Source organism: Geosmithia morbida, assembly GCF_012550715.1.
Source record: "Geosmithia morbida isolate 1262 chromosome Unknown scaffold_3, whole genome shotgun sequence".
Lineage (NCBI taxonomy): Eukaryota > Fungi > Ascomycota > Sordariomycetes > Hypocreales > Bionectriaceae > Geosmithia > Geosmithia morbida.
In genome coordinates, this window is record NW_023336190.1 from 905,828 (window position 1) to 930,143 (window position 24,316).

General features: G+C 55.1%; 8 protein-coding genes across 8 annotated transcripts; 3 read left to right on the top strand and 5 right to left on the bottom strand.

Annotated features, from left to right (window-relative positions):
* Positions 1 to 1,824: 1,824 nt before the first annotated feature.
* Positions 1,825 to 3,438, top strand: GMORB2_5215 (RRM 2; the record flags this gene model as incomplete). The annotated part of the gene is made up of 1 exon (XM_035467189.1): positions 1,825 to 3,438. The coding sequence occupies one exon, from the start codon at positions 1,825 to 1,827 to the stop codon at positions 3,436 to 3,438; it is 1,614 nt and encodes a 537-aa protein (XP_035323201.1).
* A 1,625-nt stretch (positions 3,439 to 5,063) lies between these two features.
* Positions 5,064 to 7,358, bottom strand: GMORB2_5216 (uncharacterized protein; the record flags this gene model as incomplete). Its single annotated transcript, XM_035467190.1, has 4 exons — positions 5,064 to 5,776; positions 5,992 to 6,275; positions 6,380 to 6,515; positions 6,791 to 7,358. The coding sequence occupies 4 exons, from the start codon at positions 7,356 to 7,358 to the stop codon at positions 5,064 to 5,066; spliced, it is 1,701 nt and encodes a 566-aa protein (XP_035323202.1).
* Positions 7,359 to 8,174: 816 nt separating this feature from the next.
* On the bottom strand, positions 8,175 to 9,733 carry GMORB2_5217 (uncharacterized protein; the record flags this gene model as incomplete). The annotated part of the gene is made up of 2 exons (XM_035467191.1): positions 8,175 to 8,504; positions 8,687 to 9,733. 2 exons carry the CDS (start codon positions 9,731 to 9,733, stop codon positions 8,175 to 8,177), a joined length of 1,377 nt encoding a protein of 458 aa, XP_035323203.1.
* Positions 9,734 to 10,184: 451 nt separating this feature from the next.
* On the top strand, positions 10,185 to 10,612 carry GMORB2_5218 (splicing factor 3B subunit 5; the record flags this gene model as incomplete). Its single annotated transcript, XM_035467192.1, has 3 exons — positions 10,185 to 10,187; positions 10,256 to 10,462; positions 10,538 to 10,612. The coding sequence occupies 3 exons, from the start codon at positions 10,185 to 10,187 to the stop codon at positions 10,610 to 10,612; spliced, it is 285 nt and encodes a 94-aa protein (XP_035323204.1).
* Positions 10,613 to 10,804: 192 nt separating this feature from the next.
* Positions 10,805 to 11,922, bottom strand: GMORB2_5219 (MAGE family; the record flags this gene model as incomplete). Its single annotated transcript, XM_035467193.1, has 3 exons — positions 10,805 to 11,550; positions 11,621 to 11,843; positions 11,902 to 11,922. Coding segments are annotated over 3 exons (990 nt in total), but the record flags the coding sequence as incomplete, so codon positions are not given.
* A 326-nt stretch (positions 11,923 to 12,248) lies between these two features.
* GMORB2_5220 (uncharacterized protein) lies at positions 12,249 to 15,373 on the top strand (the record flags this gene model as incomplete). The annotated part of the gene is made up of 3 exons (XM_035467194.1): positions 12,249 to 13,308; positions 13,406 to 13,695; positions 13,916 to 15,373. The coding sequence occupies 3 exons, from the start codon at positions 12,249 to 12,251 to the stop codon at positions 15,371 to 15,373; spliced, it is 2,808 nt and encodes a 935-aa protein (XP_035323206.1).
* A 632-nt stretch (positions 15,374 to 16,005) lies between these two features.
* GMORB2_5221 (translation elongation factor EF-1 alpha) lies at positions 16,006 to 18,165 on the bottom strand (the record flags this gene model as incomplete). The annotated part of the gene is made up of 6 exons (XM_035467195.1): positions 16,006 to 16,041; positions 16,113 to 17,191; positions 17,259 to 17,397; positions 17,696 to 17,758; positions 18,062 to 18,098; positions 18,161 to 18,165. 6 exons carry the CDS (start codon positions 18,163 to 18,165, stop codon positions 16,006 to 16,008), a joined length of 1,359 nt encoding a protein of 452 aa, XP_035323207.1.
* A 2,369-nt stretch (positions 18,166 to 20,534) lies between these two features.
* Positions 20,535 to 22,045, bottom strand: GMORB2_5222 (Sugar (and other) transporter; the record flags this gene model as incomplete). Its single annotated transcript, XM_035467196.1, has 3 exons — positions 20,535 to 21,609; positions 21,701 to 21,909; positions 21,965 to 22,045. The coding sequence occupies 3 exons, from the start codon at positions 22,043 to 22,045 to the stop codon at positions 20,535 to 20,537; spliced, it is 1,365 nt and encodes a 454-aa protein (XP_035323208.1).
* Positions 22,046 to 24,316: the final 2,271 nt, after the last annotated feature.

The window sequence follows — 24,316 nt, forward strand, 5'->3', positions numbered from 1 at the left end:
CCTCCCTCCCTCCCCAAGGTTTTGACGGGATCCAGGCTTCCAGCCCGTCTGCTCATACATTCGTGCTCTTAGCTGCTACCACCCAAAACCTAGTACGGAGAGTTCGTTACCTGTAATCTGTATCTGTACTGCTAGCAGTGACCCGAAGCATGTGCTGGGCTTGGAGTTTACTGTCGTAATCTTATAAGCAAGGATTCAGTGCCTACTACGTATCGCTGCTGCCATTAGCTCGGCAGGCGCATCTCTGGCTCTGTCGACGAGTACTGATCTCGGTTCAGCAGTCCGTCGGTACAGGCAATACGCTCTCTTATTATTCACGAGTGAGTAGTCTTACCCGTCTCAGAGTCATCAGTCGAGACGCATGCCACACCATCCCGCACTCTGATCTCTTCTTCTCTTCTCTTCTTTCCCTCTCTTTCCCTCTCTCTCCCTCCTCCTTCTTTCTCTGCCAGCATCCATCATCTTCCCGTCATCTTCCCCTTCTCCTCTCTCGCCTCCTCTCGCCTCCTCACCACCCAAAACCCTGGACGGCATCGTGGTGATCAAGTCACAACCGATGTGGCTTTGCTCGTGAAGCGCCCAACCAGCAAGACCCGTACCGTACCGCATCTGCGTCGCACACGCCGCTAGACTGAACAGGGAAGTGGCCAGGTCCGCGACCCAGATGCCAGACCCAGAGCCTAGAGCCTAGAGCCTGCTACCTAACAGGCTACCAGTCTTGAGAGGCTATTCATTCCTGTTGACTCCTATTTTATTCCCTGTAACGGATACGGTCCCTACACTGCTAGGTAAGTACCTGCAGGCTATTATTACCGTCCATCCATGCCTACTGCTACGAGTACAGATACGGTACCTACGGTGCGGGCCAATAGGTACCTCCTGCTCACCAACCCACATCCACCCGGTACAGTTCCATCAATTCAGTGCTGCTGGACCGGCGGGCGCCACCTACAGGCTATTACCCAGTACTGAGATCCGCAGACCGGTACTGGAGATTTAAGGCTCCAGGTACTACCGCTAGTACCATTATTAGGTACAGATTACAGGGTTCCCATCCCAGAGTGTAGAGTACATCTGCTACTACCAGTATAAGTACTGCTACGAGACCACCACAAGTACGGAGTACTCCTAGCAGGATTACTACTAGTATTGACTACCTGTACTGTACTGCAAAGTGCAGGTGCAGTGCGCATTTTGAAAGAAAGGACAAAGAGTACCTCCTTCCTCGCTCCCCCCCCAGCATTCCCATATACTACCATCGCTTTTCTCTCTCCTTCCCTCTCCAGCGAGCGTCTCGTCTCCCCTCCTCCTTCCCATTGTCCACCCGACGATTTCCACACCCTCACACAACCACCACATCTCTCCCTTTATTTTCCACCCCTTTCTCCTCTCTTTCCCTCCCCGCATACCTTCTGTCACGCACATTTATTCGCCGCCTTTTTGAGGGCGCTCGTCCCTCTATCGCAAAGAAGACACAGAACCCTTGGTCGCCCCAAGGTCCTAACCCCAAGGCCCACGGGTCGCATTCGACTATCCACGCCACCATCATCCCTTGCTCAAATAGACTCGTTCCCGGCGCAAGCCTCACAACTGCTTCTTCATCGTCGCGCGCATNCCCCGTCGCGCGCGCGTCGCATTCGACTATCCACGCCACCATCATCCCTTGCTCAAATAGACTCGTTCCCGGCGCAAGCCTCACAACTGCTTCTTCATCGTCGCGCGCATTCGATACCCATCCGCCTTCATCCCGAGATCCCACCCTTCTTCGTGAGACGTAATATTTCGGTCGCGTCAACCGCCCGCTCCAAAACATCCATGGGAACCATGGCCACGCCGGGCTTCCCCCCGCCTACTCAATCGCTGCGGCATCACCCTTCCACCCAGCCCTCGCCCTTCGCATCCATGACCGCCAACGACGGCGACGCCATGCGCTTCATGCCTGCACCCGGCCCCTACACCCACGGCCATGTTCCCAGTCTTCCCGTTCGCGCCCTCATTCGCCGCCTGCCTCTCAACACGACTGATGAGTCACTGCGACTCATGGTCCTCTGGTCCAAAGAGCTCGTCTCCGCTGAGCTCCTGCCCGCCTCCCAGTCCCGCGATGATGGCTACCTCTCTGGCCTTCTCGAGTTCGAAACCTACTCGGGTGCCATCGCCGTCAAGAACATACTCAACGGCACCCCCAACATCCTCCAGAACGCCGACCTGATCGTCGAGGTCCTCGACGACCCTCCGGGCCCTGCCGACAACTACTCTGACGACTTCGGTCCCGAGAGTCCCGGCACCGTGCCCTCCACCATCGGCTCCGGAAGACCCTCGTCCATGAACCCGCCCCTCTCCATGCACGCCATGGCTTCCATGTCCCAGCACGCCGCCATGTTCAGCCCCCAGTCCTCGAACCTCGCCCCGGTGCACTACCAGAGCCCCTATAGCGTCTCCACCCCTATAGGCAGCCACCTCCGCGACCGCACCAGGATATCCGGCAAGTCCCTCATCGAGAACAACCTGACCGATGACGACGAAACGAGCGTCCTCCTCAAGGATCCCGTCGCCTACGCCGAGAGCAGGCCCTCGACCGGCCGACGCGCCACCGCGCCCCAGATTCCCATCACGCGCATGAGCAACCTGACGCTCAACACCAACACCAGCACCTCGCCAGCCTCCAGTTCGGTCCCCACGCCTTATATGAACCCCCTGTCGGCTCACGCCATGGCATCGGCAGGCGCGCCCGCCATGAACGGTGCCGGTGCCACCGCCGGAGGAGGTGCCGGAGGTGCCGGCGGCGCCGGCGGTGGCGGAGCAGGCGTCGCTGGCCACCGGTATCCTCCCATGGCCAATGTCCACTACCGCCCACACTTCCCCGCCATCAACCCGGCCGATCAGAACCCGCCCTGCAACACGCTCTATGTCGGCAACCTGCCCGTCGGCACGTCCGAGGATGAGCTCAAGATCATGTTCTCTAAGCAGAGGGGCTACAAGCGCCTGTGTTTCCGCACCAAGCACAACGGCCCCATGTGTTTTGTCGAGTTCGAGGACGTCACCTTTGCCACAAAGGCCCTCCACGAGCTCTACGGACACCCTCTCCACAACAGTGTCAAGGGAGGCATCAGGCTGAGCTTCTCCAAGAACCCGCTCGGTGTGCGCTCCCAGCACAACACCAACTCGGGAGCCCACTCGGCCGGTCCTATGGGAGGTGGTGCCATGAACGGCAACGCCAACGGGTCCATGAACGGGTCCATGAATGCGGGCGGGATGAACGGCATCATGTCCGCCGGTGCCATGAACGGGGCCTCTTCTGCCAACGGCTTCGGCGGCGCCAACAGGCCCCCGCCTGGTCTCGCAGTCCCCCCGGGTCTCGAGCCGAGCCGTCTCGCCTTTAACCTCCCTATGCCCAACGGAAACCAGGGCTTCATGGGATCAGGGGCACCCGCTTGGTAAGACTGCCGTGGCTGATCCCGTGGTTGAACCACTGCGGCAGGACCAGCGTGGTAGGACCGACGCGGTCAGAGATGAAGATGCGAACGAGTGGAAGAAGAGAGGAGAAGCATAGTCGATTTGTTATTCATCTATTTTTTTTTCACGTGGAGTTGGGGGTCATATTGCATCGCAACCTATGCGCGCCGTCATGAACCTGTTTACTTGCATAAGTCGTCGGCGAGCATGGGACGACTTGACATTTGGGAGCACCGGAGCACAGAATCGCGATGTGAGGGCTATGGCTTTTGTTTTTCATTTCTTTGACTTTTTACCCCTTTGCTCTTGCTCTTGCTCGTTCATCTGCTTTTCCTATTTTTTTCTCTATCTCTTCTCTACGACAAGCCCGAGCCTTGGTACACGTGGGAATCATCATGATGGGAAGGCGAATGCTTTTTGTTTGAAACTTTTGTTGTCATGAGGGCTTATGGGTCAAACAAAGCCTGGGAATTATGTTGTTACTTTTTCTTACCTCCCCTTTTCATATTTCTCTCCTTGCATCAGTTCGGCTATCTGTCTTGCCACTACACACCATTATCGGACGCATTTTTATTTTCTTGCTCTCTCTCTTGTCCTCTTCACCCTTTCTATATATTTCTTTGTCTTTCTTAGCTCCTCCCCCCCTACCCCCTTTTTTTTATTTTTCAGAGAACTATATGTTGTTGCTGTTCCGCCCCCCTTGTTCAACCACGAAAGGAGTCTTGTTGGAAATGCTCTTGTTTTTTGAAAGCCCGAGGGCGGGAAAAGGGCAAACGGGATACCACAGCGGGCATCGGCGTTCTTGCTCTGCTTATTTTTCTTTTCTCAACTGTCTCCTTTCTTGCCTTTTTCTATGCCTTTTTGATACCTGCATTCAGCCGGACAACCCCTTGGAGTTTCAACCTCCTCTTTCTTCCCCTACTCTATTTCTTCATAACACGGGTAACAGTGCTATCTCTCGCGAGTCTTCATCTGTCCTTTTCTTCTCTTCTTCTCCCCCTTGTCTCTCCTTTTAATTCTTTTTTTGTCTCTTTCTACTTTTCATTGGTGCGGCTTGGGTTCTTTCATGGTTACACATTACAAGATTTTTTTTTTCTGGCTTTGGGCTTTGGAAACGCATGGGAGAAATGGGCAAAGGAAAACACTGCGAATGGAGCTGCGGATTTTTTTCGAGCGTATTTCTCGACGGTGGACGGTTTGGTCTGCTCGGATTAGGTGTTCTTTTCTTTTCCTCTTTGATATTTTGCTCTCTCTTGTTTTTCTATTCCGGCTACCTACGGCCAAGTTGATAGTCACCTTTTCTTTTGGATTTCAAGATGAAGAACGTTATGGAAATTGATCGGCACGGGTTCACGGATCAGATTGTTCGTCATTGTCTCTTTTCTTTCTCCCCTTCTCGGGTCTATACATGAACTCTTCTTGGTTAAGAGAGAAAACTCGTCTACTAGATTGTTTTTCACACCAGGCGAATGGAGGGTTCCTTTGTTTTTCTCTTGCATTGCAGGGCATAGAATAATAGCACGGGCATTGGATCGCACTTGAGAGTACTAGAGCATGAATGGTGTGATGTTGATGCGATGCGCAATGTAGTGATGTGTGATGCTTGATGTTCACATTGCATTGTCTCTCGTCCACCCCATTGTCATTGTAGCCCATATGTCATGAAAGACGGCTTGTTTGCTGCCACCGTCCTTGCCAGAGGATGAAGTCCCGGAGGCAGAAGCGAACGCATGATGGTCCGACGGCATGGTCGACGGCATGATCGACGGCATGGTCAACAAAGGATCCCACAGTCCCAGGTAAGAATCCAGACTCCCATCGAGCATAGGACACGTCGATGGCACAGCTGCAGGAGCGGCAGCAGCATCCTGCACGTCAGCAGCCTGCACCCTCCTGTCGAATTTCGCCTTGACAACTTTGAGAATGACGCGAGTAGCCGAGAGGACGTTGTCATTTCCATCATGGTCGCCACTGCCAGTCGTCATGGCATGCAAGAACTCGGCTAGGCCCAGCTCCTTCCTGGCCCGGCGATGATCGAAGAAGGGGAAGCAGGATCCGCTGTCGCAAGGGAGGGCTACGGGCGACGGCGGGAGAGACAGACGGAAAGCCATGACTATACCCATGACAACGTAGGCCCAACCGGCGACGGTGAGGCGGGGGAAAGTAGAAGGTGGCAGGGATGATACTTCGGACAGGAGTCTGGACAGCGGGGTGACGCAGGACGAGAGTCGTGGGGGTGTCTGTAATGCCGTGGCAGTCGAGGAGAGGATTGCGCCGCCTTGGATGTAGGATTCCACAAAGAGGGATCCCAGTCTTATGGGGACTTGTAGACGAGGTCAGAACAGAACCGTTGAAGAGCATATGAACGTATCAGAGGGGAGGAGTTGGCAAGAGAGGGGGGGGGGAGGGGGGGGGGAGACGAAAAAGAAGAAGCAAAAATTACAATTGAAACAGAGACAAGACAGAGACAAAAGAAGAGGGAGGAGGAGAAACCAAGGGAGGAACATAAGGGAGAGAAAATGAGTGGGCAGTTATTACCTTCTCCTGCAATATTAACCGGAAGATCACCGTCCAACTCACAAGCCTGCGTCTCCAACCCCATCAGGACGAGATGCCGTGTCTGCTGGTGCTCCGGTCTCCCGTCGTGTATGGCAATGGACGCCTCGACGGCTATACTCGACTGTCGGACCAGGATGGCCAGCACCAGGTCTGTCTCGGTTCCGTTCTTACCACTAGCATCCTCCAGGATGTCGCAGCACGTCATTGTCCACGGTGTGAAGCTGGCTGCTAGGTGCGTGTACTTGCGCCAGCCAGATGTCAGGCTAGACGGGTCAGTGTTTTCCTTATTCTCTCTTTTCCCTCTTCAGAGAAGGGAGGTAAGGTAAGAAGGAGGGAAGGGGGGGGGGGTGGAGGGTCAATATCTTACGCGGCAGAGATATGGCAGTGACCTGTGTAGGCTCTGACCCCATCGAGTTGACGTCTTGTGATTCCCTCGGCCTGAGAGTCTGAAGCGTCTCGGGGGAGTAGTGCTGAGTCCAACTCTAGATCGCGGACTATATCGGCTGCCATACGAATGTAGTGGAATACCTGCCTATTTCTAGGTCGTAGATGGAAAGGGTACCTGTGGTTGTGGTCGACGATGATGTTGTTGTTGTCAGTACTACTAGTACGCATGTACATGCATTATATGATCTCGGGTATATGGGAGGGGAAAGGAAGGATATATTAGAGGAAGAGAGAGAGAGAGAGAGAGAGAGAGTGTGTGTGTGTGTGTGTGTGTGTACGCACCATGCACAATACACCAGGATCCCCTGCAGCAGATCGAGAGACCTCTCACCACCAGCGACGAACTTGAGACCCAGGACTTTGCGGTACTCGGCATCATACAGGTCATGACCCCTCAGGGACCTCGAACCAGACGTCGTAGCTAGGATGGCAAGCAGGACAAAGGGTCTCGCGGCCGCGAGATGCTTGACCCCCTCGTCCGCCCCCAGCACAATGCACGGGAAGTGTACGAGCATGGATCTGAAATCGCAGAGGAGCGACTCCGCCGACGCCAGGTTGAACTGCGGTTTCCCATCCAGACTCACCATGTCTACTGATGCCGGCGGTGGCCGCGATGCCGGCCCAGAGGATGACGGTGACGACGACGCCGGCGGCGACACGAGACTGCTGCCGCTGTTCCAGGAGTCAACACCTTGCCGCTCGTCGTCCTCGGGCGGGAGCACGCTGTCGATGGCCTGCTCGTGAATCCGGCAGAGCGTGCCGAGGCTGTCGTCTGGCTCGTCCGATGCCGGCATGGCAAAGTCGATGCTGAAGGTGGCTGTCCGCGAGGGGGCGGCACTTGGCGGGCGGGCGGTATCAAGGCTTTTATTTCCGTTGTCAGTCCAGGTCGACAACCGCATTCTGATGTCCCGGGTACGGCATCATCAGGATGGGGGAGAGTGTGTGATCTCACATCTTTTGTTTTCGTGATCGCCGTGTCCGCGGGCCAGTCCGAGATACACACTCCTTTTTGGACTCGAGACATCTTTGCAGACTATTAGCAGAAACCCGGCTCTCTCCTTCTCTCTTCTCTTCCTTTTTTTCCAAAGAGAAAAGAAAAGAAAAGAAAAGAACCCCATGGGGGAACTGAGGATGCTTGTTTTCATCTTTACCTTGAACATACACCTGGCTGCTCACTCAACTGACAACGCATCTTGGACACCCTACACGCCTCGCAGGCCGTCTGGTTGCGACGACGGGGCTGTTCAGTATGAGCTTCCATCGTCCACCTGCTTTCCTGTGAAGCGTTTTGCATATGATGAAAGAGATTGAATATATTGTTCGAGGGAAACAGGAGGGGTAAGAAAGAGGCGTTGATGGGGAAGGGGATGATTGAATTAAACCGGTGCTGAGTGAGATTGAGACGCGGACCAAGATCAGACCGAATATGCCGGTGACGGTCGGATGTAATCAGGATTAACGTCTAGTCTAGGTATATATATAATAAATATATGCATGTGTTGTTCTGTATTCGCATTACGACAATCAGATGCTCTAATAGTATCGTTTTTGAAAACAAATACAAAAGACAGAAGTTTACAGAGATGTTGTATAGTATTTTTTTATATTCATTTATTATTGGTACTTCTTTCTGATAAAAAAAAGCAATCGTGATGTAGGATATAATCCCTCTCCTTACGCCAGATATAACATTGAAACAGACAAGACACAACACGTCAGGAAAACTGCAATCCCGTCTTATCCTGGGTAAGGATAATGCTGGCCAGCCTCCCCAACGGTGAGACAAGAGTCTGTATCTCCGAGACGGGCGTATCTATCTCGCCATGCTGGCTGTGTCGGTGGGATGTGAAATTACGCTCGGCGCAGCGCCGCGAGCAGAATACGGCCATCCGCTTCTGGTCTAGACATTCGTTACAAGCCACGGGATCGGCAGAGTCGTCTTGCTGGTCGTCGCCGTCATCTCTCATGACGACATCTTCATCTACAACCATCTGCGCACAGTCTGATGAACCGATGCAGTCGTGGGTCTGAGCCATGTGTGTATCCTGGAAGGTAGCGACAGTTAGTACATCGTATCACTTGTAGTACCCGTCCACGTCTTTTCTCCTCCTTCTTCTTCTTCTTCCTTTTTTTCGAGAACGAAAAATACGTAAGAGTCCGGAAAGTGCGGGCAGAAGAAGAATAAGGGAAGAGAAAGAGGGGAGAAGGGGATGGTAAGGAGACCTACGAATCCCTTTCCGAGACATCCATCAGAACAGTAGACTGTCAGTTTCCTGCTCCCACCTATATGCAGGACCATCTGGCACAGCGGGCAGGCAACAACCCTTTCCGGATCGACGGGCTTATCGCACACGTCACAGTTGGGGAGGCTGCGGTAGGCATGGTCGACGACATCCTCCTTCTGCTGGGGGCCCCTGCTGCGGACCCTGTTCTGCTCAAAGGCGGTGCGTGCGCGTCGTAGCTCGTCGAGGCGCTTCTGGTGCGCGTCCCTCTGGGCCTGCGAGCTGCGGTCCTCCCTGTTGGCCGCGATGATCCTGTCGACGACGGCCTCGATGGTGATGTCGACCCCGCCGACCGACCCGGACTCGAACATGTCGAGGTAGGGCTGGGCGTTGTCGATGACGACGACGGCGCCGTCCTCCTCCTCGCGGTGGAAGAACTCACGGGCGTACAGCTCCCTGACGGCGATGGGGTCCCCGCTGGCCTCGGCGACCTTGGCGGCGAAGGTGTCGACGCGCTCCAGCCAGCCGGTCGACATGCCGACCGCCTGACCCACCACGGCCACCAGCTCCTCGCGTGACCGGTCCGGGTCGTCTAGGATGCTGCGGACCTCGTCGCGGCCCACACCGGACCCGGCCACGGCCAGGAACTCCGGGTGCCGACGCAGCACCCACCGGTACCACGCCTCCTTCTCGCACTCCAGGCTCGCCTCGATCTCGTCCAGCCCCATCTTGCGCTCCTTGGCCTCGGCGAACATGGTCTCCAAGCTGAAGACGACCGCACGCCGCTCCGAAAACCACTCCCTGTCCTGGCTGTCGCGGTACCGCCCTAGCATCCTGTCCAGCACCTCCCCGAAATAGGCCGGGCTGCTACCCCCGTCGACGCCCCCGCCTGCGCTGCTCTGCGATTCCGCATCCTGCTTCGCTGCCGCAGCTGCGTCCCGCAGGTACTTGGCCTTGAGAGCACGGATGTCCGCGGCGCAGGCCTCTCTGTTCTTGCGAGACGCGTTCAGCTCCGTCCAGTGTTCGGGGAGCGCAAGATCTGTGGCCGCCATTGTCCGATGATGAGTGCGCTCGGCTTCCTATTCCCCTGCACTGCTCATTCAACCGACAGCGGGCATGAGCCGAAAAGATGGGGACTCAGGTCGTGGGTTTATCTAGGAAAAGATATGTCGCGAGAGAACTGCCCGCAATGATGCCGTTTTCCCTCAACTAAGATGATGCCAACACATGTGTAATTAAGAAGATTAATGGAATAAAATATTTGTCATGCCGCGTAAAAGTTGGTTGCACGAGCATCAACGCCGTAGACTTCTTTCTCTCTCATTCCCGCCTTTGTCTCTCTCTTACCGGCGGAAAGCGTCGCCCGAGAGTCTACCGGTACGTACATTATCGCCGATCGACCCCATACACCCGAAGATTTCCCGTTCGCACCAACCACCACAACCAAGCATTCTTCCGTCCCAATCATCATCATCATCGCCACCTTCAAAACTCCAAGCAATCATGGTATGTTTTCGCATCCCCTCCCCCGCTATCTGACTCCTGTTTTGAACTCTCCCTGACACCCCCAAAAGGCCGACAAGCTTCGCAACCAGCAGGAGCTCGAACGCCTCCAGGCCAAATACATCGGCACCGGCCACCCCGACACGACGAGCTGGGAGTGGCGTACAAACATCCAGCGCGACACGTACTCGTCCATTGCTGGCCACCGACCGCTCCTGTCATACATTGCCCTTGCCGAGAACGAGCCCATCTCCAAGGTGCGCGCGCACATGCTACGGGTACGTTTGGCCTCTCCCCTTCCCCCCTCCCCCAAACCCGAAATCTGAATTCCAGCAAGACTAACATGCGCGCAGAAAATGATCCAGCCATGTGGTCCGCCGCCACCGAGAGAAGACGAAGAGATCGTTCCGCAAAAGTCGGCGAGGTAGAATCTTGGCCTATACACACGACGTTAGGCTAGTTAGCTTTGTTTTGGCGAATTTGTTTTCCTTCTTTTTTTTTCCTCTCAGGGAGATAGATATATACCCAGGCACACACGCACACAGCAAACACGCACACACGAAAAAAAAACAGGCATATTTACATACATGATTGAATTCCTGTCATGTTCAGTCGCCTACCGTTGTAGAGCCGTTACCGGTCTCATTGGCTGCATCATTGCCATCGCTCCCTCCAGCAGCCGTCCTGATGCCCAGACTCGCACGCAGTTTCTTCTCCAGCTCTGGCGAGGTCCCGCCAAAAACTTCTTCGACCATGCCAATGACGCCGTCGAGCCCGATCTCCTCCTTAGCCCTCGACCCGACGTGCCAGGTGGTGTTGTGGTCGCCGTCCTGGCCGCCACCGCCTGCCGCCTGCCGGTCCACCCTCCTAACCACGTAGCCCTGCCGTTCCATCCTTTTGAGTATGGCCTCGGTCTTTTCGCTCGAGACGTTGTGGTCTGCGTTGAGCCGCACCAGGTACCGCCGCAGCTTCTGCTCGCTCAGCTCCCCACCGTTGAGCCATATGCACGACACGACGAGCGTGTAAAAGGCTACGTAGGTCGACTCGTCGTCGTGGCTGGGCGCCCGAGAGGGAGGGATGATGGCTGCGCTACGTAGCGAGGCAGGCAGTGTCGAGCAGAGGATGTATGATCCTGTGCCTGTCTTGGGCTGCGTGTTCGAGCTCATAGCTATTCTTTGGTCAGGGATCAGGGTGAAGAGAAAAAGGAAGCCTGTCGGGTCCAGAAATCGCGTACCTTTACGCTTCTCGTGCAATGTCACCTTCTCTCTTGCTGGTAGCTCGCGAAGCTCCATGCCCCAGACGAGCCGGAGCTGCTTCTGCGCCAGCGTGAATACCCTCCTAAACGACCGGCCATGGCTCCCGAGAACTGGAGGGAAGCCCGTATATCAGCAGGACACCTAGGAAAGGGAGCGAAATAGTATGTTGTCGATTCTCACCCTTCTCCCTAATCCCATCTCTCCGTATCGTTGCACGCGAGTACTCGCACGATAGAGCGTAGCGAACTAGCTTCTTGGCCATCTGTTCGTCGGCAGACCGTGTTGCCTCCCCGCCGGCGTCCGGATCATCACCACCTGATTCGGAATCACCAGCGTCATCTGACTCGTCATGGTGGCGACGCTGCCGAGGTCGCGTATCTTCTTCGTCGTCCGCCTCGTCCCTCTACCATATAAAGGTCAGCAGTTATTCTCCGTTGAAACGTGAGTGAGTGGCTACCAACCATACGCCGCCGTCCGGACATGTTGTGTGAAGTATCCAGAGATACGGATGTGACTGCCTATCTTTTTTTTTCGTATTATCTCAATGTGAGATCGATCTAAAATAGAATAAAAAGACGCTGTTGAGTAGACCAAGATGTAGCAAACCGTACAAACGCGTTCACATAACGTGTCAGACTAAATGCGACGCTTATCGATACGGCCTCGATCAGCCCCCTAGCGCAGAATTTACCAGGATCCAACTCTCGAGATCCAAGAAGATCGCTTCACTGGACCACATTCTTTTCTTCACTTACTTATTACATATCTCGCCGCATCTTCCGCCGTACGTCCGGAACAACGTCACCTCATGCTCTCCAGGGCGGTGTGTGCGCCGCGCGTGTGCTTGTCAAGCCGACTTGGCCTCGTCGCATCGTCCAGGTCGGCGGCGGCAGGAGCAGCAGCGCGCCGGCAGCTACCACGACTCCAGTCTACCAGCCTTGCCCTACGAGCGTACTCGTCGAATTCGTTAGGTGTGGCGCAAAAGAAGAGGGTGGAAGCTCTCATTTCCGGAAATGAACCCCTCGACTCATCACGCAGGAGACGCCGTAAGTCCCCGCGACGACGTCACGACGATGACGGCCCGGAATGGGAGCTACTCCAGCCGGAGACGGCGACCGTCGACGCAGTAACTACCGATCAACACCATGCCAGTGCACAGACGAGTCAAAGTGCCACTGTGAAGGGAACTGAAGCTGCCGAATACGATCCCGTCGAGGGCACCGAGCCGCTACCTCCAATCGAGGAACCTCCCGCGCCGACGCAACCTGGCTCCCCCGACCAGCGACGCTCCGTGAACCACTTCAGAGACAGGCTCTTCGACCTGCAGCGCGTCAATGCCGAAGCGCTCGGCAGGCCGATCGACACCCTGGTGATAAGGGACCCGGACATGCTACGCAGGAAAGGCGGCGGCAGGAAGATGGTAATTCCCACCGACAGCACGGATCAACTAGACTGGCGGAGTCTCTTGGAGCCCGCGACGCCAGCCGAGGTGGACGCTGTGGCCGAGGCCCTGGCCAACATTGAGGAGCTGCGCCCCATTGACCTGACCATCCCGAGGCGCCAGCTGAACGACCTCATCGACAGCCTCAGCGAGGGCTTCACAAAGGACCAGCTGTCCATGTACCACGGCCAGGCGGATGACCCGAAGACATCGCCATCGTCCCATCAGATTCCCAAATACGACTGGCTGGCGGGATGCTCGAGTTGGAAGTCTGCCAGCCAGGAGTCTGTGGGCGCCGAGTCGCCCAAGAAGCGCCTCGCACGCGCTATTGTGACGTCCAAGTGGAATATCCAGGCGCAAGAGGAGGTCGGGGGACTGGGTTTGACGGAGATACATGTCAATTCCCGAGTGTACGGGATGCTCACAAGTGAGTTCTTTCATCAAGGCTGATTGCATACTACCCTTCTTATTGCTATTTGAATAACAGTGCTTAAAAGGTCAATAATAACAATATTACAATGCAGGCCCGTCAATCGGTGCCTCCGCAGCCCTGACCCTTCGGCATCTCAGCCCGTCAATCGGCGAAGCCATCACCCCCTACGCCCATGGCCCTCACAGTGGAACCGTCCACCTGCACACGCGCAAGAGCATCGTCCCCGGAATCCTGTCCTTCATCGACGAACTTTCGCAGCGCATGGTCACAAAGGACATCCCGCTGGACGACCTGAGCGACCAATCCGATTTTCGGCCCGAGTTCTGGGAAGGCCTGTCGAGGCGCACGGGGACCTTGATCGAGTACCAGAGAGGCCTAAAGGTAAATACTGACTATTGACTCCTCCCTTCGGTCGTATCTGGAACAAGAAGGCACAATGGAGAGGACAGCAGCGTTGCTAAGAAAGAATGAAAATCATCAGATAATCCGCCTCTCATGGTTCCCCACACGCGCTCGACGTGACGAAACCAGCAGCGACGACCTGTCAATCGAAGACACTCCGGACATCGTGATGCGTCTCCTTCGCGGCCGTCCATCGCAGAACCTCGAGGTGAAGGAGCAGATTACCACAAGGCGTCTCAAGAGCAAGGCCAAGATCATCAAAGCGGGCAGACTCGTGCCACACTATCGCGAGAGCAGAGGCATGTCGTGGCGCGACAAGCTGCACCAGTGGTCTCGCTTCGTCCTCCCTGCCAGCGTGCCAGGCGAGCTCAAGGCTAAACACCTCAAGTTCCCCAGCAACGTAGAGATCTCGTGGCCCTCGGAAGCCGGAGCCAGAGCCGTCGTTGATACAGTTGGTGTCGCCGGCACGAGAAGCAGCGTGAGAGCGGGAGAAGGAGACCGGATCACAGCCACGTTCGGCCACATACTCCACCACAAGACCATCCCCATTACGGACGCTGCGGCCGAGTCACGCCGCCGCATCATGTCTCCCGTCGTACCTCACCCGGCCTCCTTCACCGACTTCCTCCCAGAGTACGAGTCGGATCTCAAGAAGCAGCTCTCCATTGTTCTCGATTTCGTGCCCGCGCCCAACTCCAGCAAGGGGGGGCCACTGCCCGAGGTAAGGCTCACGCTACCCATCGTCAACGACGCAGACTACGACCGCGCCAGCCTCACGGATCGCTCCTCCCTCCGAGCCGTACAGCCCATCTTCACTACGGACTTGCTCGTCCCCGACGAGGTGGTGGACGTACGCATCCATCGCCAGCGCGAGATCCCGCTCGACCTGTCGCTCCAGGACAGCCTGCGCGCCTTCATCGACGCCTCGGAGCTGGTCATGGCGGATGGCCGTCTCAAGACCCCCAGCCGCACCATGCTCGTCCTCCCGATTCATCTCTTTCCAGTAACCCCCGAGGGCGAGGACGTCTCTGACAACAACAACAACAACAACACCAACAACACCAACACCAATAGTGCATCTTACCTTTTCGCCGGCCTCAACGTCCACGAGACCGTCGAATTGGCATGGAAGGGCTGCACCCTCCGCTACGACAGCATCGAGGCGGACCGCCATGACGGAACGCATCAGCAGCTCTCTCTCGAGTGCGACGGCACCCAGGACAGGGCCCACTTCCTCAAACTTCTCGAGTTGGCCGTCGAGGGCAAGTACTGGTCCTGGAACAAGGGTGTTTCCCAGGTTCGTGAGCTACCAGAGGACGTTTCCGAAGGAGAACTCCGAAAGCAGACTCTCCAAGAGGACGACGCTGTCTACGGGGAAGAAGGAGACGATTCCATCGCCGGGGAAGAAGAGCATGGTGACGTCCATCACTACCACCTGTACGACGCCAACACGGCACCAGAGCAAATCGATCCCACCGTCGAGGAGACGGTCCAAGGGGACGACGCCCATCCGGCGGTTGACGACGAATGTCGTGACGTCCTTGGAGCGGGGGACCGTCTCGCACTGAGCGTGGAGGATCAACTTCAGGTACTACTGAGAGACAAGTCCGGTGAGGATCGTGAGTCTCTACAAGGAGGCGGAGAAGATGAGTCGTAAATCGGGAAGATGAGGGGGGCACAGAGAGGAGAACATCAGGTGAAGATAAGCTTGGACTCGGATGATCAGGAAACGTCCAGACGTGTGTAACATTAGAGAATTTCGGAGCATCACTGTAGACGTATACTGTATACTACTAGGCAATATCATGCACACATACTACACGGGGATGTTTGTTTCAACCATCACACAGGATGCAATCATTACATCCACTGGTCATTACAAGCATGGTTCAAGTGTCATGAGAAACATCACGTTTTTAACATTGCTAGATAAATCACACAATGCCTCACCTTTTTACTCGTGGTATACATGGTGTACAACCAGCCCATGGTGAAAAGACATACCGACACTCGCGGCAGTAATGGGGTAGGAGAATAGTATTATTTTCAAGCAATTTTTTTCATTTTGAACAAAAGAAAGGGTCGAGTGAGATCACTTCTACTCTAGTCATAATTTTTCCGTTCCAGCCACATTACTAGGCCGGAAAGATAGAATCCCTAACCAGCACAAGCCACAAACAAATGTGAGCGTCTCCTCATCATCGCAAAATCATTCCGTCGTATAACCGAAACATGATCCTCTGGACGCACTCCTGTAAAGAGTGGACACAAGTCGATGAGCGAAATCGCTTATTTCTTGCCAGCCTTGGCGGCGGACTTGGTGACCTATGGAAAGTGGAGTCAGTATGGATGTCGTGTACGTGGAGGGGGGGGGTTCACTTGAGAGGGGTACGAACCTTGGCGGCACCGGCGGCGGCCTTCTCAACGGACTTGATGACACCGACGGCGACGGTCTGGCGCATGTCACGGACGGCGAAGCGGCCCAGAGGAGGGTAGTCGGTGAAAGCCTCAACGCACATGGGCTTGGAGGGAACCATCTTGACGATGGCGGAGTCACCAGACTTGATGAACTTGGGGTTGGACTCAACAGCCTTACCAGTACGGCGGTCAATCTTCTCGATGAGCTCGGCGAACTTGCAGGCAATGTGGGCGGTGTGGCAGTCCAGGACGGGTGCGTAACCGGCGGCGACCTGGCCAGGGTGGTTGATGACAATGACCTGGGCGTTGAAAGAAGCGGCGCCCGTGGCGGGGTCGTTCTTGGAGTCGGAAGCGACGTTACCACGGCGGATATCCTTGACGGAAACGTTCTTCACGTTGAAACCAACGTTGTCACCGGGGAAACCCTCCTGGAGCTGCTCGTGGTGCATCTCGACGGACTTGACCTCAGTGGTGACGTTGGCGGGAGCAAAGGTGACGACCATGCCGGGCTTGAGGGTACCGGTCTCGATACGGCCGACGGGCACTGTGCCAATACCACCGATCTTGTAGACATCCTGGAGGGGAAGACGGAGGGGCTTGTCGTTGGGACGCTTGGGGGGCTCAATGGCGTCAATGGCATCGAGGAGAGACTTGCCAGTGGCCTTGCCACCCTTGCCGACCTCACGCTCCCAACCCTTGAACCAAGGGCTGTTGGGGGAGGGGCCAGTAAGCATGTTGTCGCCGTTGAAACCCGAGATGGGGACGAAGGCAACCTGCTTGGGGTTGTAGCCGACCTTCTTGATGAAGGTGGAGGTCTCCTTGACAATCTCGTTGAAACGGGCCTCGGACCACTGAGCAGTGTCCATCTTGTTGATGGCGACGATGAGCTGACGGACACCGAGGGTGTACGAGAGCAGAGCGTGCTCACGGGTCTGACCATCCTTGGAGATACCGGCCTCGAACTCACCAGTACCGGCGGCAATGATGAGAACGGCGCAGTCGGCCTGGGAAGTACCAGTAATCATGTTCTTGATGAAGTCACGGTGACCGGGGGCATCTGAGAGTCATGGTGTAAGCGGCTCTGCAGGACCAACGAGGGGCGTAGTGATATCGAGATGACCTACCGATGACGGTGACCTGGTACTTGGGGGTCTCGAACTTCCAGAGGGCGATATCGATGGTGATACCACGCTCACGCTCGGCCTTGAGCTTGTCAAGAACCCAGGCATACTTGAAAGAGCCCTTACCGAGCTCGGCGGCTTCCTGTAACGGTTGTCAGTGACTGTGTACATACTTTATTATGCCACCCATAATTCTCCCTTGCGCCCATGCCTGCGCCCGTGCTGGGGAGCTCTCTCATTCCCTGATCACTGGCAGTGCAGACAGGCAGCGGGGTAATGGACCCATGAGCCCCACTTTCCCGATAGCCCAAGAAAATTTTTCTCGGAGGGGCACAGGCCAGCACCTCAAGAACCAGGCAGAGAAGAGAGAGCTCCCGATACATAGGTGAAAAATGGTCAAGATGGCGGGGATAAGAGGGAAAAAAAAATTTAACACTGACCTTCTCGAACTTCTCGATGGTACGCTTGTCGATACCACCGCACTGGTAGATCAGGTGACCAGTCTGTGTGCAGAGTTAGTAACAGTATTCCATCGACTGTTGCCCCGCGCCTAGGAGAGCAGGCGGGGTAACTGCAGGGTTTCTTTTCCTGTGTACTCGGTCGACGTGGTCGTAGAGCAACAAAGAGGGGTAAGACTCACGGTGGTCGACTTGCCGGAATCGACGTGGCTTTCGGCTCGTCAGTACGAACGCTCAGAGTCAAGGCGAAGTTTTTGTTGAAGAGATTTTTACATACCCCTATGGTGATTTGTTAGCAGCAGGCCAGGTCATGAGAGTGAAAGAGGCAGCGGGGTATTGTCAACTTACGATAACGACAATGTTGATGTGAGACTTCTCGTCCTTACTGTAGAGGTTGTCAGCTATGATGACTCGAAGTCATGGAGCGAGAGGCGGAAGAGCACATACCCCATCTTGGCGGTGTTGTTTGGAGGAGATGTGTATTGGTTTTTTAGGGAACTGTGAAAGAGAGTCGAGGTCAGCAAGCTGCGCCACGCAGGTTAAACAACTCGGGAAAAAAAAGAGATGGTGAGGCTGACGTTGATGACAGCGGTGATGACGATGATGAAGATGGAAGTCAAGGAGAAGATAGCGGATGTATGAGAGGACACAGAGGGAGGAAGAACTTACTGCGCAGATTAGATAGCTCGTATCTAGGTGTGCGTGGACGAAGAACCAAGAAGGATTCAAAAGAAAAGAGGGTGGAAGGTGTGGGAGAGGTTTTTAAACGTCAAGGCAGGCGGGAGGTGCTTGGTGGGGGGCAACAAGAGGAGGGGTGAATCTTTTTCATAGTGGGGCTTCCGCTGCAGGGAAAACCCTACAAAGGTGCACAACTTTTTTTGCATCATTTGTATGATTGGCCAGATGATGGGGACTTAGTTTTCGCCCCTCCGATGGTCTTATCGAGTGAAGTGTTTACAGCCGTCTGCCAGCAGGCAGGGAGCCCACCGCACCCCCCAATGAGCAGGAGGGGCAGGAGGGGCAATAGGGATCAGGAAAAAAAAATGAGAGTAAAGTGACGCGTGCCTCATTTCATCCTAGCTTCTGTAGGTCAAGCTACTATCCTCGTGTGTATTTCTTTGTAAAAACAAAAAAAATCTTTTTCTTTTTCTATTCTTTATTCTACTGTAACTATACTGGTAATACTCACGGTCACTCAAAAGATGCTAATATCATGAGAGTTCTCATGATGCGCCTTCGTGATTCATAGTGTCGCCGCCACGGGCATCCAACCTTTTCAGTGGCGGTCGGCGTGGACGTGCCCTATTCATGTTCTGCCCCTCAGTACGGCTGGTAAGCAGCTGCCCGTGATAGGCGGCCAATGCAAACCCCGCTATTATTTCATCCTGCGTACGCGCCGACGAGCAGCTTCACGGCCTAAGCTCTCCCAAGGAGAGCTTCTCCAGATGGAAGAGCGTAGTATCGTATCAATCCAGCCAAAGATAGACCGTTGCTAGATACGGGCCCGGCAGTGCTACTACCAGAAATATATTATGAAATCTCCTCTTGTTACTTGTATATCGATCAAAAATCCCCATTCAGATCCGTTCTATTACTACTCTCTTCTGCTCTCTCGCAAACTTCAGGCGTGTCACAAGCGGGGTTTCATGATGGATCCTGGAACCCGTAAGAAAAAATCAGCATGCTTTTCACCCCTCCAAACCTGGCAAGGGCCGTCACACCTAGACAGGACCTTCCCACCCCACCAAACGAAAATAAAATTTTACCCGCGAACACTCCGTACAGGTATTACTCTCCCAGTAGTAGAACAACCTGGCTGCCCAATATTCCCACCATCCATCCCCTTTCAATATTTGGGCTCCCATCTAAATTAGAGGATCAAAGTGACTCGCTCGCCGTGGGTGCCCCCCCCCCCCCCCTCTCTCTCTCTCTCTCTCTCTCTTGCAACAGAGCATCCCACCATTTCCCCAAAGAGGCCATCCTCACATTCGCCTTCACACAATACTATAGGGAATTTGATAAAAAGACAAGAGCTAGCAAGAAAAGTAAAATTATAAATAAAAAAACCCCCAAAAATTTTTTGGAATAAAACCTTGTCTGTGTATGTGCTAGCACTACTCGTACAGGTACTAATAATGTATTACTCGTACCAATCGTCAGATTCCACTTACTCGCCGTGCCTCGTACGAGAGTACGAGTACATGATCGGCAGCAACTCTCTCTTCTCCAATGCCGGGTCCGGTTGCTTGGCCAGAAGAATACCGCACACTGGAAGGAACCCGGACTAGGAGGGAGAGAGAAGAGGGAAAAATCTCGTAACGTCGTGACCCACCTCACCCGCCTTTTGCGGCAAAGGGTCCTCCTTTCTGCCTACTAAAAAGATGCACTATGATTTTTTTTTCTCGTCTCCTTTTGTTGTCACTCACATCGGCGGTGGTGGCGGGGAGGGGCATCCTCGACCATGGTCCTTGCAACAAACGGCAGCACGTTTCTGGCGACTTAGAGGAGCAGTCATATCATATCTTCTGTTATTGCTACGTAGCATCGTGATCCGCAGATTCCCAGAGTATCTACCGTCAAATCACGACACTGGTGAAGAATATATACACAGGAAACCCCCCTCCTCCGCCATATACTCTTGTACTCGTGTGAGGTTATTACAGGTAATACTGTACATGGGATGATATGGGCGATGTGTGCTCAGACCGCTGCTGCGACCGTTGCCGTGTCTGACTCGGTCGTGTCGACGAATACACGTGTGTGAAATGCATGCATAAATGACTTGAGAACAGCCTTGCTCCCCCGCCTCCTTCTTCGCCCCTCACTGCTTCTTCTTGGCGCTGGCCTCACCCCCTCTGGGCGTCTTGAGCGCAGCCATGGCGACGGCGGTGATGACGGCCATGCCCGTAGCGCCCACGGTGTAAGCATACTCCCTCCCCGCCCACCAGTAGATGCTAGTAAAGAGGATGGGGCCGAGCCCCCGCCCGAGCTGGCCCCAGCTCCGCAGGATGCCCAGCTTTCCTCCACGCTCGTCCTCGGCGGCCTCGAAGCTGCTCAGCGTGTTGAGCCCTGTGACGACCGTCGCCGACGTGATGGCCAAGCACGTGGCTGCGGCGTACAGCCCGCCGACGGTGGAGACGCGGCCGAGCAGGATGAAGGCTGCCAGGCAGGACAGGACCCCGACCCGGACGGACACCAGGGGGGGCAGACGCCTAGTCAGGCCACCCTGGAGGATGGAAGCCACCAGACCAACGAAGCCGAGGAGACGACCGTTGTGGGAAGAGCCGAAGGCGAACAGGTCGTAGGTCATGAAGGACAGGGAAGACTCCATGCCCGAGAAGAAGAGCAGGAAAACGAAATGGGTTGCGTTGAGGAGGAAGTGTGAGTTTGTCCTCTCCACGGCAGGCTTGGTCTCAGACTTGGTGGAGGCGGAGGATCGTTCGGTGGCTGAGGACTTGCCGCTCTTGCCCGTCAGAGCGGGCAGGGTCTCGGGCAGGTAAAGGTAGAGGTAGACCGTCTCGACGACGATGAGGCCTAGACTGAACCCGGCAGCCGTCGCAAACGGGTTAGCGGCCACGGTAGGGATGCTGCTCAGCCAGGCGCCGAGCCCCGGCCCAAATGTGAAGGCGATGGAGAAGCAGGCACCGATTATGGCCATTGTCGATCCACGCGAGGACTCGTCCGAGATGTCGGTCGCCATGGCCGTGGCCAGCTGGACGTTGCCCTCGGACAGACCGCCGACGACGCGGCTAGCTATGAAGGTACGGAAGTCGGTGGCAGCCACCCACAGGAGCACCGAGAGCATGTTGCCACACATGGAAGCCAGAAGGGCAGTTCTCCGGCCATAGCTGTCGGATAGGGCCCCGATCAAAGGCGAGGCAATTGCTTGGAGCAGCCTATGTTGCACACGGCCGTGGTCAGCATCACGCACATGCCGAATAGCACGTCACTCGTAGTCGTTCAAGGATGGAGGGCCGGTCGTCTCACGAAAACAGGGAGCCCAAGGCTCCGCCGAGGAGGACGATGTCATATCGGGCTTCGATCGGCCGCTCAAAGGCCGATTTGTATCTGTGGAGGGCGCCGAGAATGTGCTGGAGGAAGGTGGTCGGCTCGGCGCCGGCGACGGGTGGTGCTTCGCGGTCGCGGTAGAATTCGAGAAGCTTGGGGAAGAGGGGGAGGATGAAGGTGAAGGAGATCTAAACGGTGTCGGTTGCTTGCAGCTTCTCGAAGAGGGTAACGGTCCGAACATACCAAGTCCAAGAGGAGAGAAATAGAGATGACCCGAAGGACCTTGTTCCTCGTGGCGGCGTCGACAGGAGCGGTGACGGCCATGACTGGTGGATGCCACAGATCGAAACAAGAAAGGATATAGGAAGAGAACCAGGGGTTAGAAGAAATAAAAATTACAAAGACGAGGTCGGCGCCGGCGCAGACGAGGGGAGCTAAAAATGGAAACAAAGGTCGGGCGAGGGGAGGAGGGTAAGAAAAACGACGGACGACTGCAAGAAGGAATCAAGAGGACAGACTTGGAGCAATCCATCAGGCCAGAACGACGTCTCGCCGTGGTGCAGCCTCACGTCACCACACCAGGCCAAGGGGGAGTGCAATCACACGAGTACCTTCCCGGAGGTATACATCATCACATACTGGCGACGCATTCGCGTGCGTCCTAGCGTATCGGGTACATACTGATGAGGTACCCTGGCACGGCTGCGCCTCTCCTGAGACACGAGGGGTCCGAGCCGTTCGGCGTGTCGCGGGGTGGAGCCTCCTAGGAGAAGTCGAGGGAGGGTAAGAAAATTCAGATAAAATAAAAATAAAACAGGCCAGGCCCGCCAAAGAGAAGAAGAAAAAGAGACTTGACGGGACGGAGGGGTTCCTGATAATACTATCACGCCGTGCCGCGCTCGTTCCGACTACTGCAATGCAAGACAGAGAGACTGAAGGATGATTACACACATGCATCGTACATGAACACATGGCAGAACCGCCTATCCCGCCAAACGAGGATTTCTTGCCCGGTCTTCTGTCGTCCTCCTTGACTCGGCAGTTCTTCATGTGGTTGGCGATAAAGCGAGGCCGTCTGCGCGGCTGAGAGAGGGGGAGCTGGCCAATTAGCTTGGTGTGTCTCCCCCCCCCCCCCCCCCCCCCCCCCCCCCCCCCCCCACCACCACCCCGCCTCTCTCTCAATGTCTTGAATTGGTGAGGATGGAGAGTGAGAGGGAGCGAGGGAGCGCTTGCTATCCAACCCACGACACCGTGAAAGGTGCCGGATACGGCACCGTCTATCATGTGCCTCCTGGCCTAGCTGAGGAAGGAGTCGATGTGGAAGGGAGGAGGGGAACCAACGTTCCTGCCGTGAATGAGCAACGTTGGCAATTCCTCGGGTCCCGTGGCATTCTACCTTTCCTGGCCTGCTCTTCGAATGAGAACGATTCCAATGGCACCGCCCAGAGCTATTCTGGTTCCATACGACATGACCATGCCCATATACCACATGGCAATACCTCGACCCCTCGTGGTATGATTGTTATACGAGTACGATGGCCCACCTCCGATATGCCAGTCCACGGGGATACCCGCCCTCCATCTCCACCTCGCCGTCCTCTCGGAAACCCCGCTGACGACGTCGACGCACATCGACGTCGCTTGTTGCCAAGGTACACCTGGCTAGTGTCAACTGCCCCGGATTATGGCCATGTCATCCGAAGCTGCTACCAGACCCTAACTCGAGCTAGGTAGGTGAGAGTTTCACAATGATTGCCAACCTGGTGCCCGCCGACCCGTCTGGCGAAATCAGAAATTGCCAGAGACCCCTCCGTACAACAATAACAACAACAACAACAACAACGAGAAGCACTACATGACACGAATAAGGGACGCAACTTGTACATGTTGATCTTTCGATCTAGAACGATGACGGTCATTACGTTCCGTTGGGGTCTATTAAGTTTAGGGCTCATGTGAATGATGGGTTTCTAAAAAGGAAAAAAAAAACAAAGAAACAGAGCTCCTCCTGCGCATAGTGCCATACAACTATGACCAAAGACATTTCCTCCCTTTTTCTTTTTTTTTTGCTTGCTCGCCCGTCCCTCCGATCATTCTAACTCGTTTCCCTGGTTTCCTGTGCTCTTTTTCCATTTCCGTCCGTGCGTTTTTCCTTACCAATTCCAGTCCCAACTCCAAAAAACACCAAAGTCGAAGCAAAAGCAAAATCAAGAATTATCGATGAGGAATTGTCCCCCCGGAGAGAAGCAAAGCAGAGGCAAAGGCAAAGCGGCCATCAAGGAGAAGGTTGCTGAGATGCCGAGCCTGGTATCATGGTTGCACTTTTTTTGTTGTTTTTCCTTGGTTTTCTCTTCACTGTCTTTCGTGTGCCGAACTGCAGATCTACTATTGTCAGGAAAATGTAAGCAAAGACTGAACGTTGACGAGAAGGGCTACGATACTCACCCGTGTGAGTGTGGTGGCTGGACCCGAAGGTCTCATGTTCCCAAAGAGCCCGGGGGGAGCGGTTTCTGATCTATTTGGGAGGAGGCTTCGGGGCGCTGGGCTTGGTGACGCCGGTGGTATCGTACGGTCCGCGAGCCATGACTTCTGGTT